General features: G+C 41.7%; 2 protein-coding genes across 2 annotated transcripts; one reads left to right on the plus strand and one right to left on the minus strand.

Moving 5' to 3' along the window:
* Positions 1-1,692: 1,692 nt before the first annotated feature.
* LOC118907479 (olfactory receptor 7G2-like) lies at positions 1,693-2,637 on the minus strand. The gene has a single exon (XM_036876167.2). The coding sequence runs from the start codon at positions 2,626-2,628 to the stop codon at positions 1,693-1,695; it is 936 nt and encodes a 311-aa protein (XP_036732062.2). The 5' UTR covers positions 2,629-2,637.
* An 8,605-nt stretch (positions 2,638-11,242) lies between these two features.
* LOC118907500 (olfactory receptor 7G2-like) lies at positions 11,243-12,256 on the plus strand. Its single transcript, XM_036876186.2, has one exon. It carries the CDS (start codon positions 11,243-11,245, stop codon positions 12,254-12,256), a length of 1,014 nt encoding a protein of 337 aa, XP_036732081.2.
* The last annotated feature ends 4,302 nt before the right edge of the window (positions 12,257-16,558 follow it).

A 16,558-nucleotide genomic window follows, 5' to 3' on the forward strand; every position in this document is an offset into this window, starting at 1 on the left:
AGACCCCAACAGAGAAATGATATGCATTGTATGTCCTACAAGGGATCCACTTGCCCTACACTTCAGCCAGTGATCAACTGTCATCACCCGGAACCCCTGCTTTTCTTCCAAACAACCCCTCCCAATTTCTCATCCTTCTCCATAAAATAAGGCTCCATAACTTTCCTAGTGGTATTTGCCTATAGTTTTGCCCCACCTTGCATGGCCCACATCACAATGCTCTGTTCTACACAAATAAACACATTTTTTACAGGTTAAAAGAAAAGCACCTGCCTGTTTTATTTTTAAATTTAAGTGATTCCTAGAGACAGAAATTTGGTTAGAAATGATCAGGGTTTGGAGGGAGGGAATCTGGGAAGTGCTGGCTTCTAGGTTACAGAGTTTCTATTTATGGGGATGCAAAAGATTCGGAAACAGTGTCAGAGTTAGAAAATAGAGGGAATGTAACTGATATCATTGAATTAAACACTTTAACATGGTTAATGTTTAATTTTAGGTGCGGGAAATTTCACACACACACCCCACCCCAACCAGATGAAGAATGCATTGGGTATGAACACTCCTGACTCTTGGAATGTGGCATGACTCATCACCTAATCATCTGCTCTTGAGAGTTACATGATGCAGCCTCTGGGAAGGACTAGTTATCATGTTTGGTGTAAGTCACTGAGGCACAAGGGGACTGAAGGTCTGCCAGGTGTGACCCTGGGGACATCAGCTGGCAGATTCTGGTACAGTAAGTATATGGAAAGGATTTGAATGGCAGAAGTGCATTGCCAAAAGGAAAGACAAGCTGACTGATCGGATCTAATGCTTCCTGTCAAATAGCAATAGCTGTAGGACCTGAGGACATCCTTGCACTTGAAGATGCAGTGACATTCCCAGTTCCTCAGAGAACCTGCTGGGCTGATTGGTAAATGCACCCATAAGAATAAGGGTCCTCAACAGTCAACATGCTCTTGAGAAAAAAGAGTACAGAAAATGTCATTTACTCGTTGATCATCTCTCCTAGAAAATGATCTTTTCAATAGTTTGACTACATGTACCTGGAGAAGAATTCTACCCCTTAGGCTGCTTTTTTCTTTAATAACTGAAGAATGCTTCAGATTTCAGTTCGTATTTCTCAGGAACACAAACCATTGACATAATCTAATCATACCAATACCATACCTGATGAAACCGAGGATAGTGGATAATGACATCACTCTGGAGAACCAGTTTAATGGAAGGAACACTCGATAACGACCAAGTTGGTTTAGAAAGACCATCCCCTTTCTCTCTCAGCAGGCCTACATATGGGGAAAAATCCACACGGTCCTAACAACTGGATAAGGCAAAAACTAGTGCCCACCTGGGACCACGGCCCAGCTTACACACACTCTCCGCCCTAACCTCCATGTCCCATTTTACTTTGAGAATGTTCTCCCCCAGACACTATACCAACATCCCAGGGCCCAGAATCTCTTTATCAAACATGAACCAGAAAACTGAATTTAGACAGCTGAAATCATTTGTCAATAGTCACAAAGTTAGACAAAGAGAGAAATTGGGTTTCAATCCCAATTTATTAGGCTCTCAGCATCAGGATTTCCTGGTCAGCTTGACAGAATCATAGTAGTTGGAAAGTTAAGTGCTTTGAAACCCCAGAATGTCTCTCAGTCTAGACCTGACTCAAGTAACATGACAAATTCACTAAAGGAGAGGTATTCTCCTGATGAGTTTCCTAAAGGCCCCCTTCATGTCCCTGTTCCTCAGGCTGTAGATGAAGGGGTTCATCATTTGTGGGACCACAGTGTACATCATTGAAGCCACGGCAGTCCTCCTGGAAGAGTCGGTAACTGCAGAGCTGATGTAAACCCCAAAACCTGTCCCATAGAACAAGGAGACAACTGAGAGGTGAGACCCACACGTGGAAAAGGCTTTATACTTTCCCCCTGTTTTTGACATTCGCAAAATAGAAGAAACAATTTGACCATAAGAAAAAATGATCCCAAAGATAGTTACACCCCCGATTAGGCCAACCACAAAAAATATCAGGAAGTTATTGATGAAGGTATCAGAGCAGCTCAGCTTAATGACCTGATCAAATTCACAGAAGAAGTGGGGGATTTCCTGGTCCCTGCAGAAGGTCAGCTGCAGCACCATCAGACTGTGGAGCAGAACATCCACAGCACTAAAGAGCAGAGAGAGCAGAATGAGCAGAACACAGAGCCGGGGGGTCATGACGACCGTGTACATCAGGGGGTGACAGATGGCCACGTAGCGGTCATAGGCCATTGCTGCAAGGAGACAGTTTTCAAAACCAATAAAGAACAGGACAAAGCAGAGCTGGGTGATGCAGCCAGTGTAACTGATGTGCTGATTCTGCGCTTGGATGTTCACCAGCATCTTGGGGACGGTGGTTGTGCTTAAACAGATGTCAGCCAGGGACAGGCTGGAGAGGAGGAAGTACATGGGGGTGTGGAGGTGGGCGTCAGAGCTGACGGCCAGGATGATGAGCAGGTTCCCCAGGACGGTGACGAGGTACACGGACAGGAACAGCCCCAAGAGGAGGGGCTGTAGCTCTGGATCCTCTGTCAATGCCAGGAGGAGGAATTCTGAAACATCTGTGTGATTTCTGGGTTCCATGTTGATGAAGAATCTACAGAAATATTGGTCACCAATGAAATAAAATGAATGGTTTATGGACAGGCAGTCGCTCCACGTGGGAACTTGTCAGAGATGCCAGTACTTGGGTCCCGCTCCATCTTACTGATGATGCTTCCCAGGGCTGGCGCCCAGACACCTATTTAAACAAGCCCCCCAGGTGATGCTGATATGCACTGATGTCTGAGAACTGCTGTTCTAGAAACATGCTCATCCATACCATGGACCCCAGGGACTCCTGGAACCATTTCCTCCTCTTGTATCTCCCTCCATCCTTCTTCTCTCCCTTCTCTCTCCCTTCCCCTCTACCCTCCTCTCACTTAAGCAGCACAAAATTGTATGGACAATGACTGACACACTGTGGCGAGTCCTGGGTGTGGAATAAAGATCACATGGCTTTATTCCCTCAGAATATTCCACACCTTCAATCAGAAATATAAGAGTGAAATTACAAAATCGGTCTCATCTTGAGGAACGTGATAACTTAATGTAAGAGATGACATATGATTGAAAAAAATCAGCTGATGGGGAAGGATGAAATGCATAGGATTCTGAAAGACTGATACAAATAATGATAATTTGTCCTGCGAAGACGAAGCACCAGAGCCTGGCATCTAACAGGCATGTCCTGGTCACTCAAGGTCTACCAACTCCTGAGGATACAAGTTGCCATCAGAGGACCAGTTTGTCTGGTATAATCTATAGACTCAGAGACTGAATTTAATCCAGGCCCCTGCACTTGCTGTGTGGATGGGGAAAACTGTTTAGCTGTTGAGAAAGAAGCGCGGTGTTCTTGTTTGGATTTTGAGAACTCCTAGTGATAAGGAGTCTTGGTCAAGGAAGGAAATATCACTTATGTGTCACTTACAAAAGGCAATGAAAATGAGTTTTATGTTAAAATAAACTGGATACATGATCAATACAGGCAATGAAAACTTACAATAGATACAATTGTTTGCTAAAACGTCTACAGCACGCAAACATTTTTAATATGTTTTACATTGGCATGTTTCTTCTTATGATGGATTATTCAAGTATTAAAAATACAGAGACTAGCAGTGAAGGAATGTACACCCTCAGCCAACATTAGCCAATTCACACTGTTCCCCATTCTTCCTAGAGTTATTTTCATTGCATTAAATAAGAGGTACAGGAAATCCCCATGTCAGGTTTGTACAATTTGTGTTCCTTTCCTTCCCAGTGTGAAACACTGTCCTTACTTGATATCCATCATCTTCTGCACTTTTTCTTATATTAGGTAGTATTCTTGCAACCTAATGCATTGGTCCTGGTTTTCTAAGAGGCACACACACACAGAGTCATGCCCTGTACACGTTTAAAATTCGTTTTCCTCCTTGACAGATGTTTGGCTTTCCTACTTGATGCTGGCATGCTCAATTTGCCTCATTCATTTTAACTACCATGGAGCATTCTACACAATACCTCACAATTCAGCTCTGCATTTCCCAGCTGCGAGGTGTTATAATTCTTAACTTTGACTTATACATAAATATGTGTTCACCAGTCAATATTATCAAATTAACATACATTATCATTGACGTCTAGGTATTGCCATTGGAATAAATAATAGGCACAGTTCAATTTTATATATTACTCTAGAGAGCGTTTAGTTATGTATATAATTATTGCATCACTATGTTATACATCTGAAACAGTATTATACATCAACTATCTTTGAATTAAACAAATATTTATATAAACACAATCTGAAAGCCTGCCTGGGGAACAGCATCACATTGTTGCCGCCTCTGTGGAGGGAGTCAGGGAATGAAGGGGAAGTTGAAGGATTGTTTTCTGTATTTCTATTATTTTGTTGATTAAAATAGGCATGAAACTGATATAACAGAACTGCAGTGTTTGTTAGCTCCAGAAAGGGGTTAATGGTGGCATTTCTAATTGATTATGCTGCTCAAAACATTTGCTCATTTTATACAGAGGGGCAAGTAAGCAAAGGAAGCAGCCTGATCTGTGGTGGGGGTCTGCTCTTCTCCTGCGCAGTCCTCACAGCCAGGCAGCCAGTGTGACCCCCAAGCTCTTCTGTAGGTGGATGTTTGTGGCTTCAGTTGAAACTGACTTAACACCTCTGCCCTCCACCAGCACCAAGGTGCAGGTAAACGCCAGAGAATTTGTAACCGGCATCACATTTGTGAATTGGAGGATTTATTCCCAACAGAAAAATGGTTCCTCCCACAGCATAGACAGAGGGGAAACCCAGCAGGGTGGGATCTGGGCATTCTTGCAAAGCTGCAAGCAGACATATCAAGGTCATGACATTGAGGCAGGGGTCCTGTGCAGACTCACAGTTGATCACCTTAAGCAGGGGCATGCCTCGCAGCACTCAAGAATGTCTGTGTCCTAAATGCCACCCTCAGATCACAGCATTGTCTAGGGGATGTTGGGTTACCTGGCTGGCATCACTGCAGGATGGTCGATGCTCACCGTGTTCCCTAGATACTGAATGATGGAGACACAAGTTCTGCTCTGAGAAGGAGATAGGGACCCTGTGAAGCCCTGGGTTTCTGTGCAAAAGGGACCATGTCAGGGAGGTGGCTCAGCTGTTGCTCCTGATTGGGCAGGGCCGTTGAGTGAGGTGGTCACAGACCCACTATTTGCAGTCTCTGCATCCCTAGAGGCTCAATATCCTAAGCTCCTAATTAGAAAATCTTCATTATTCGGATCCCAGGACAGTGCAAACCCTTAAAGACCAAGACCCTAGAAGGCAGACAATTAGGATGGCTGCCTCCCTACCCCACAAGGCCAGGAGTTCACCATCCTTTTCTCTCTCCCCAATGCCCACACCTTGCGTGTGGAGACACTGTCCTCTAATTGGATCCCATCTTCATATTTTCAGTATAAGCAATGTCATCTCATCCAATTAGTGACATCAGGAAATCTGTTTTTATCTAAGTGTGAAAAGTCAGAGTTTATATTTTCTATAAAAAATACATTTGCAAATTCAGCTAAGTAATGGTAAAGTGCAAACACTCTGAGATGTTTCTTTCAAGATCCCCTGAATGTTTCCAGAATCTTAATCTTCATCCTGTCTCTTTCATACTGCAGGATCTGATCTATACATTTTTTGACATTTCTATCTATGGTCAATGTAGACAGACTGAAGAATTAAAAACTCCTCTTCCAGTTTCAATGGCAATCTGTTAGTGTACATTTTTCTTTCACATAGGGGATCATGAGTTGAAGTCAGAGCACTTCATTTTTAATAAGGTTATGAGAAATTACAGTATCACGGCCAAAGTGCTAATATGCTCCTTCATCCATAAAATCAGTGGAATTATGAGATTTCAACCATAACTTATAAGACGGTACCACATGTTCATTCCTTACAAATTTTTCATCATTGCTGAATATTGTCAATTTATAATATTATAATTATTTATAGGCACATATTATAAAACAACATAATTATAATTTATGATTCATATTGAAAACATTCATTCATTGACTAATTTATTTTTACCTCATGTTAACTTTCTATATGAGCTTAGTGCTTTCAACCACCAGACTTCTTGCTATAGTGTTTGAAACCAACGTGAGATAAGATGGCATTTGATTGGCACCCTTTCATTTCAACAAATTAAATCAATGGAAAATATAAAAAGACACAGCCGGTTGCATTCAAAAAAGATAAAAATACTTCCATGTACTACAAAGTATGTCACACAGAGTGAGTGGGCTAAATCTAAAGGTACTGTAGATTTACCTCCAGATGGATGAAGTTAACTTCTTTTTGGGAAATTAGCATCCCAGAAGTTTTGTCTTAACAACAGAAAGGTGCTGAAGTGAAAGCAAAGATGGAGCCTCAATATTTGAGAAATGTGGGTGAACACACAAGTTGTGGACACTGCATGTGCTCCCGAATGTGGACTTGGAACAGTTAAAGGTTCAGAAAAGGCCCAGAGAAGAACTGGAACGAGTTACCTGCTGGCTAGGTAACTGGATTTGTGATATTTCCAGAACCTCCAAGCAGGAGGAGACAGTCAACTGAATTTGGGACCCAAGAACTGATTGGAGATTGGCAGCCAGTGAGGGCACCTGTGAATCTGTGAGATGAGAAAGAGGGAGTCCATAGATGGTAGGAGAGGGCAGGAAAATCTTTCCCATCCAGAGTTTACCACTCAGAATGTAAATTGGAAGAAAAGGAACACAGAAACACAGTAACACTGAAATGAAGATTCAGAACAACAGGAGCCCAGCAGGGCTGACATGGAATGAGTGGTGCAGAAAATAGCACAGAGGTGGTTTCCGGCCACTGATACAAAAGCCTACCAAGGGCAGGGCAGCCCAGGGACAATGGGATCTGAGAAATCCCATCACAAAAATGTCTGTCTGTCTGTGCATGACTGCATTGTAAGCAAGCATGATGGAGCCTGGCAACAGTGTGCTCTCAATATGTGTCAGATGAATGAAGATATAAGTTGTTAAGTAAATACATGTAACAGAACTGTGGAATCACTATGTTATGTACTTAAAGCCAATATAATATTGTATATCAACTATACTTCAAGAAAAAATATATCAGCAACAGAAAATCACAATGATGAGTGTGGGGAAGTTGGGTTCCTATGGCCAGGATCCTCACTGAACTTAAACCACCTGATGCTGTAACTGGCCTGTTGCTGGGCTGCCACTTCCACACCTTTAGGCAATAAGCAATCATTCCGCTATATAGAGAGCCTGGCCCAGGGCTCTGGGCGGAGGTAGAGATGCTCGTGCTTGACCTACCATCAGGAGAACAAGCAGGTAATAAACTTTTTCACCCCGAAGAATGTTTTGCTGTCAATTTCTTTGGTCGCACTGAATCCATAGTGAACTTGCCCGGGGCTGAAACCCATTGGCAAGACAATGAGTAAGAAAATAAAAGACCTCTCTGTGTAGGTCACAATCATTACTGATCACAGCGAAGAGCTCACACACTGCTGAGTAAAATAGAACAGACATTAAGGCACAAGAAACATTTGAGGACTTTCAAATGAAATACCCCTAGTTGTTCTAATTTTACTCTATCTTAGCTGAGTTTATAAATATATTATTTATTCCCAACCCATAAAGTCTGTCTTCACACTTAATATTGCCATCAGCCTTCCGTATGTCAGTGAGATAGAGATGCCTTTTCTGGTACATAAAAACAAGTTCCAGGATTCACTAGCAAAGGAGTGTGTGTACCTGAGTGCAGTTTATGTGATATGGAGGTGGGGCCTGGCCAGGTGAGAGTGTGAGTGGTGGATACCTGGCCTCAAAGGTTTGGGGATCAGCCATCAGGAGTTCCTGTCTCAGGTTGTCTTGGTCTGTAAGGATTTGCACAGCTCAGGGATCAGAATGACACAAAAAATATTTGTCTAATGGTCAGCTTTGGATATTGGTCCCCCAGGGATGTAGAGACTGTGAGGAGTCAGCCCATGACTACCTCCCGGAGCAGCGCTGACCTGTCAAGAGGCGCGCACCTGTGCTCCGTGCTGGGCTGACCTTTGCTGACCGGGAGGCTCATGCCTCACTTGGTGTCTCTCCCCTTCCTGACGACAGATTTTCAGTCTCCAATATCCAGGTGACATGTCAGGCGCTGTTCCACACTGACGCCAGCAGGTAACTTAGATGCTTTGGTGAGGAGGCCAGGTGTTTTCCTGCACCTGCATCTAAGGGAAGCAGTGAGGAGGGGACAGGCAGGAAATCATCAGAACCACGCATCCCATGGTCCCCAGCCCGTCTTCTCCTCCACAGGTTCGCATGTGCATTTGCATAATCAATAGCCAGCCAGTTCTCAGTTTGTTGGTCTCCGATTTTCTCTAAAAAAGGGAAGAACCTGTTTTCCTCCTGAGCAGAGGACTTTCTGACACTTCTGAAACATTCTGATTGTTATAAAATTTTCTGACATTCAGCTGGATTCTGGTGTGGTCATGGGAAGGGGTTCACTCAGGTTTTCCTTTCCTGGTTCTTCTTATACCACTTCCCAGAAGAGTTCTTTTATTACTCCTATTGTGGGGCTTGAGGATACAGGGGAGAAAGCAGAGACACAAAGACTCAGCCAGCTGCCTTCCTAGTATACCTGCTTCTCTTTATTAAATCACCAATAATTTTATATTGGAACACCAGAGATAGTATAATACGTTGTTTAGAATATGACCACCACCCATTCAATCCAGAATAGGTGAATGCAGACATTCTGCTGAATCACCTTCAGATATTTTTATAAAGTAACAAAATTATGTGCTTAAGGGAGGTCCATCTCCATATCCCTATATTGTTTGTGCCCCGTCCCAGAGACCATCTCATCTAGAATCTGCAGGTTCCCCCATGCTTGGCTTTATACTGCACATGTCTTAATAAACATCTATAGGAAAGAAGGCACTTACCATAATACCTGTCATTTAGGGAATGGAGCAATAAAACATGGTGTAACAATGCACGGGGGTCCTCTCTGGTAGTTAAAATTAATAAAGTAGATAAAACATATCAACAGTAAAGAAAAGATAGATCTCATGTGAATGCCCTGTGTACTGTATGGTTCTATTTACATAAAGCTTTCAAATGCACACCACTGCAATTTTTCTCAAGCAATAATACCAAGTATAGTAAAAATTAAGGGAAATGACATAGATGAAGCTCATTTAGTGCATCGTTGAGGTAGGGAAGTTATCAAGTTATGTCAAATAGGGAATGTATGGGCTCACATGTATCTGCATTATTTATTGCAATAAAAACAACTAGAATGAAGACAGTGTGATGTGTAAATTTTATTTAATTCACCACTGTGTACTTTGTCCTTTATTGTTATCTCTGTTTATTTTTACTGAAGAATCCACAATGAAAACGACCTGAAAATGAATCACATGTTCATTTCAAATGAATAATGATACGCCTGATGCTCCTACACTCACTTTCTACGTGACGGGATTTCCAAGCTGGAGTTTCAGCTCTTAATTTCTTCCCTGAAATCTGCAGTTAGCACAGTGGGGATATTCTCTCTTCCAACCATTTTCCTCATCTTGCCTCGCCCCACTGCTTCCTTGTGAGGAATGAAACAGGCAGAGAGCCCATAGTCATGGCAGGAAAAATAACTCGCAGTACGAATTGTCATATTGAGGTTCACATGAGCATGCACACAGTGCTAAATGTGTTCCTTCTAATCCTGGTTGATATCCACCTGAAGTTTTATGAATACTCCCATTGTACAGATGGGGACATGAGACTTCCTATACAAGTGAGGATTTTCCCCATTCACAAAGAAAGAGCTGGTCAGGATGGAATTCAGTGTTTGAGTCTCAGCAATCCACCCAATGAGAAAGGCTGTCACAGACATTTGTCTCTCCCCCAGGCAAGGAGGAGCACTTTTACAGGAAATATCCTGGTGTGATTCTCATTATTTGTAGATATTTTATATGTCACTTATTTTGTAATTTTCTATCTTTCAAAGAACAGGAATTGCTACTATTTTCATCTAGTTTGTAGAAGACCACACATTTCTTTCTCTCACTTAGCTCTTACTTCTTTTTAACGTCACACCACCTAACAACTTTGGAAAGAAGTCCCTGTAGGATGACCCAGAAATTCTCATTTACACTTGCCCAGCTTCTCTTAGAATTAATAACTAGTGCAGGTAAATGCATCTCATGGAGGTTCTAATGAGCTTCGAGTTGATGGCCTCTATTTTCTAATCTTTGACAGTAGCAGAGCATATACATGGATGGATGCTGTGTCCTGTTGCACACACTACTTCGTGGGTGCATATGGACATAGCTTACTGAAGATGGGAAAGTTTTGGGACATGGTTGAAGATGAAAAACTACAATTTTAAAGGGAATCTATGCAATATGAAGTGTTGGTTTAGAAATGCTGGCTCTGTGTGATGCAGAGAGATTAACAATGATCGATCAGGGTCAGCTCAGCAGTCAGACCATCTAAGATCGGACTTAGTCTTTGATAAGCACTGAGCACCTCCCGTCCTTGATGTAAGCTCGCTTTACCTGCTTCCCCATGGATGAATGGAGTAGCAGTGTGGGCTGTCACATTCGGAATTTAACATGTCTTTCAGGTGATCTTGAGACACACTAATGTTTGGGCACCATGCTCTACAAGAGGTCTTGGAGAACTTCATTCTCATCTCTGTTTCTTTGAAACAAGAAATGTTTCTGGAGGAAACACCATGTCATCTCTTACATTTTCTTCAGATTCAGCACTTGGCACAGGGTTTCAAAAAAGGTTGGTGTTAAATGAAAAGGGACACTAAAGAAAGTGGAGGGACAAGGAAGTGTGAGAGATGGGGATGGAGGGAGAAATTAGCAGAAGGAAAGATGTGAATATTCACCGGGCTTCGCAGTAGACAGAGAGTTTTTTTTCTCTTTATTTTATGTGGTTCTCAAACTTTAGCATGTACAAAACCATCGGGAGTGTTTGTTCAAGCTTAGATTCCTGGTCTTCGCCCCTGAGTTTCTCAGCAGTAAGTCTGCAGTGGCACCAAGAACTGATATTTATAACAACTTCCCTTCTGATGCTTCTCATGCGCATCTGGGGACCACTTAATTTCTTTCCTTTCTATCCCATTTTCCTCATTAGATTCAACTACATGGAACCCAGAAATCACACAGATGTTTCAGAATTACTCCTCTTGGGATTGACTGAGGATCCAGAACTGCAGCCCCTCCTCTTCAGGCTGTTCCTGTCCATGTACCTGGTCACCATCCTGGGGAACCTGCTTGTCATCCTGGCCTTCAGCTCTGACCCCCACCTCCACACCCCCATGTACTTCTTCATCTCTAACTTATCCCTGGCTGACGTCGGTTTAAGCACAACCACGATCCCCAAGATGCTGGTGAACATCCAAGCACAGAATCAGCACATCAGTTACTCAGGCTGCATCGCTCCGATTGGCATTGTCATGTTTTTTGGTGGATGTGAAAGTTGTCTCCTTGCAGCAATGGCCTATGACCACTACATGGCCATCTGTCACTCCCTGAGGTACATGGTCATCACGAACTGCCGGCTCTGTGTTCTGCTCATTCTGCTTTCCCTCCTCCTTAGCACTGGGGTGGCCCTGATCCTTAGTCTGATGGTGTCACGGCTGTCTTTCTGTAAGGACATGGAACTCCCCCACTTTTTCTGTGAACTTCCTCAGGTCATCAAATTGGCCTGCTCTGATACCCTCGTTAATTATATCCTGATATATTTTGCAACTGGCCTCTGTGCAGGTGTTCCTGTATCTGGAAAAATTTTTTCTTATGCTCAAATTATGTCTTCTATTTTGAGAATTCCATCAGCAGAAGGGAAGCTTAAAGCTTTTTCCACCTGTGGGTCTCATCTGTGCATTGTTTCCTTGTTCTATGGGACAGTGTTTGGGGTGTATATTAGTTCTGTAGTTACTGACTCCTCCAGGAAGAGAACAGTGGCTTCAGTGATGTACATTGCGCTTCCTCAAATGATGAACCCCTTCATCTACAGCCTGAGGAGCAGGGACATGAAGGGGGCCTTGAGGAAATTCATCGGAAGGATACCTACTCTCTGTGATTATGCCACTTATTGTGGAATCAGGTTTCTAGAATTAGGGAAACCGAAGGAACCACGAGTGTGCCATAGTGCATGATTTATTCCATCACCAAATTTGTCTATAATAGTGAATGGCAAAGTACATTTTACTTGTGGTTGAAACCTGATTTTGCATTCTGTCTATCTCTATGATGTTTACAGTTGATTTCTATTTTCTAAATTAAAGATCTTTGCTCAGGGTCTATGGAAGAAGAGCCTAAGGCAAAGATTTTGGTGTGTTTTTTTTCCTTTGGCTCACTCATACAAGAAGGCACATTGCTAAAAATATGTAGGACAGGGAAGGAATTGAAACAAGGTTGCAGTCAGAGTCAGACACTAGCTTCACCCTGAACCACAGTGGGTCATCCAATTACACCTGCAGGATGATAGTGGAGTAAGTGAGCTGACCTCTCACTTATGAGGAATTAGTATTCACTGTACTCAGTTTCATTATCTATGAAATTTGAATCATTAGATTATCTTAGTGGTTTGAGATGATTGTGAGATATTTTAACTACATCAATAGAAGACCTTCAATTGTAATAAGCAAAAGGATGTATACCTGTAAAATGATCCCACGAGAAAAGAGTTCTCTCTCCTTAGAAGGACGTCAGAGGAGGGGAGTGTCTAGAAACAGGGGAGTAGGGGGCCCTGTAGTCCTCATTGTGTTATTTATTTCTTTGGTCTGGTTGATCTCAGCGTCACCAGGTGGTGGCACCGAATGGAGAATTCATCCCAAAACATGATTCTGAAAACCAAAACCATCTGTCACGCTTTGATTCAAGTGTTTAGATAATTTTTGATAGAGTCAACTAGAAGATATCTCTACAATGGGATTAAGAAGCGGTCCTCATCATATCCTGCTTGTCCACATACTATTTCCAATAATTTATGAATTTTGTATGATAAATATTATTTACTTGGCAATATAGGCTTTGTAGAGGATGAGGTTCTCCCAGATTATCTGGGTGAGACTCTAAAAACAATCCCTTATATCCTCATAAGGTAAACAGGGGTGGAAATGAGCCAGAGAAAAGGAAGTGGTAATGTAACCAGGGTGACATAAATTGGATTAATGCAGACTGTATTTGATTTCCAGGAATGATCATTTCCTTCTCATTTTACTGTGTAGAATTGACATGTAAAACTGTGTAAGATTAAGGTGTGCAATGTGTTGATTTGATACATTTGTGTATTGCAAAATGATTACCACCCCTAGCATTAGCAAAAACCTCTAGGCTGGGACATCACTGACATTTCTTGTTGAGGTGAGAACATTTCAGTTCTACTCCTTTAGCAATACTCAATAATCCAAAATATCAAAAACACAGCATGAGACATTATAACCACCAGCTGCGTGTGGGATCCTCATGAGCTAATCCTATAGGTGGAAGTGCGAGCTTTCTGATGAGCATTTCCTCCTGCTCTCTGATCCGTATTTCCTCCAGCTCCTTGGGAACAACCGTTGTACTGTTTCTTTGTGTTTGATTATTTACTTATGTTTACTTATTTAGTATTTATTGAAATATAGATGATATGCAATATTATCCTGGTTGCAGGCGTACAAATCGGCGATTCAGTTATTTGAGTTTGACTCTTGCTTGTCTATGAGTTAATGTTGATTTGCTGCTCATGAAATTGGTGTCACATCCAATCTTTGCCACAAATAACATGAACGAAACTTCCCTGCATGTTCTTCTTAGAATTTTAAGGTTTCAAGTTGTCTTTAATTCATCTGAATATAATTTTTGTGAGGGATGTAAAGTGATCCAATTATTTCATTGCCTAAACTATTTATTGACAAGACTATTTTTCCCTAAACTATTTATTGACAAGACTACTTTTTCCCCACTGAGCAATCTCAGTGACCTCTACAAATATTAGTTGACTATGTATGTGTGGGTTTATTTGTGGGCTCTTGGTTCTGTTCCGTCAGTGTTTGTGTCTGCTTTATGCTAGTACCCGCATGCTTTGATTACTCTAGCTTACCAATAGAGTTTGAGGTGAGGAAGAATACTGCTTCCTGCTTTGTCCTTCCTCAAGGTTGCTTTGACTATTCATGGTCTTTAACACTGTAATCATTTTTAAGTGCCCAGGTTAGTGGCATTAAGTACACTCACAATACTGTGTTTACCTCACCACCATCCATATATAGAATTCTTCAGCTCCCAAAACTGAAATCAGTACCTAATAACAGTCCACCCTGGTGCTCTTGCCTCAAGATCCTGACAATCTCATTCTAATTTATGTGACTGAATTTGACTACCCTAGAACCTTATGCAAGTAGAATCAGACATTATACATCCCTTTGTGACATACTTTACCGAGCATACTGTCTATAAGGTTCATCCATGCTGTAGACTGTGTCAGAATTTCCCTCCTTTTGAGGTTGAATAAAGCCCCATTTTGTGTGTAGTGTATTTTATTTATCCATTCATTAGTTGATAAGCAACTGAGCTGCTTCCACCTTGTGGCCATTGCGGATAGTGCAGCCATGGAGATAGGTGTACAAATACCTCCTCAAGCCCCTCATTTCATTTAATTTGGGAATATATCTAGAAATGGAATTACTAAATCATGTGTAAATTCTACATTAATTTTCTGAGGAAATGCAATATTGTTTTCAACACAAGGTCATATAAAAATTAACTTAGAATAATGAATTGATCAACACATGAATGTATTAAATTCATAAATGAAGAAAAGTTTGTAATGGTGAATAAAATGGAGTAACATGTACACCTAGAAATAAAGGTTGAAATCTCATTTGTTCCACTGATACTATGCGTCAACCAGGAGACTAGCACTTTGTCCTTGACACTGTAATATCTCATAGCTCTAATTAAAATGAAGTGTCATAATTTCAACACATGATCCCATCAAGTGAACAAAAAGTATCCTGAACCTATTGAGATGAAATAGGGAAGGTGTTTAAAAAATTATAGATCAGAATCTGCAGTATGAAATAGAATGAAGATTAAGTATCAGTAAACATTCAGGGGATCTGAATGAAATATTGAGTGTTTGCATTTTACCATTACTTAGCTATACTTGAGAATGTATTTTTTTACACAAAATATAAACTATGTTTTCTCACTTAAATTTAGAATCAGTTCCCTGATGCCACTAATTGAATTAGATATCATAGCTTCTACTGAAAACATGCAGACCGGGACCCAGTTAGAGAAGGACAGTGTGTCCACACATAGAAAGTATCTGCAATGGGGAGAGAGAAATGGATGGGAAGGACCCGGTCTTGCAGCATAGGGGAGCAAAATTCTGAATGCCTCCTTTCTAAGTTAAGTGAGTAAAACTTAAAGGTACAAAATTTAAGGATTTGTACTGCCCAGAGACCCAAACAATAATAAAAGTTTGTCTAAAGAGGAGCTTTGGACATTGCATCCCTAGCGATGCAGAGACTGTAAATATTTCGTCTGTGACCACCTCACCTAACATCCTAGCCCACTCAGGAAAAAACAACTGAGCCACTTCCTTGCCATAGTACCTATGCACAGAAACCTTGACTTCACTGTGTCCCTCAGCCCTTCTCAAAGGCAGGCCTTTTGTCTCCATTAGTCAGTACCCAGGGAACGTGTTGGGCATCATCCTGCTGTGATGTCACCCAGGTAAACCAAAATCCCTAGGCAGTGCCCTGCCTCAGGTGATCAACATTCCCACAGGAGCCCTGCCACAATATCGGGACCTTGACGTGTCCCCTTGCAGCTTTGCAACCATATACACCATGTTCCCACACTGCTGGCCTTGCCCCAGGCAGTGGGAGGAACCATTTTTCTGTTGGGATTAAATTCTCCTCTTCATGCACATTATGCCTATTACAAAATTCTCTGACATTTACTTACTTTTAAAAATTTTTTGGTATTATTAATATATGGCTACATGAGCAACATTGTGGTTGCTAGATTCCACCCATTATCAAGTCCCCACCACATACCCCATTACAGTCACTGTCCACCAGTGTACTGAGATGCTATGGAGTCACTACTTGTCTTCTCTGTCCTATACTGCCTTCCCTATGCCCCCACCATCACGTTACATGTGCTAATCATAATGCCCCTTTTCCCCTTCTCCCACCCTTCCCAACCACCCCACACATCCCATTCCCTTTGGCCACTGTTAATCCATTCTTGGGTTCTGTGAGTCTGCTGCTATTTTGTTCCTTCAGTTTTTGCTTTGTTCTTGTACTCCACAGATGAGTGAAATCATTTGGTACTTGTCTTTCTCTGGCTTATTTCACTGAGCATAATACCCTCTAGCTCCAACCATGTTGTTGCAAATTGTTGGATTTGTCTTCTTCTTATGGCTGAATAATATTCCATTGTGTATATGTACCACATCTTCT

This window comes from Manis pentadactyla, chromosome 12 (genome assembly GCF_030020395.1).
Source record: "Manis pentadactyla isolate mManPen7 chromosome 12, mManPen7.hap1, whole genome shotgun sequence".
Taxonomy (NCBI): Eukaryota; Metazoa; Chordata; class Mammalia; order Pholidota; family Manidae; genus Manis; species Manis pentadactyla.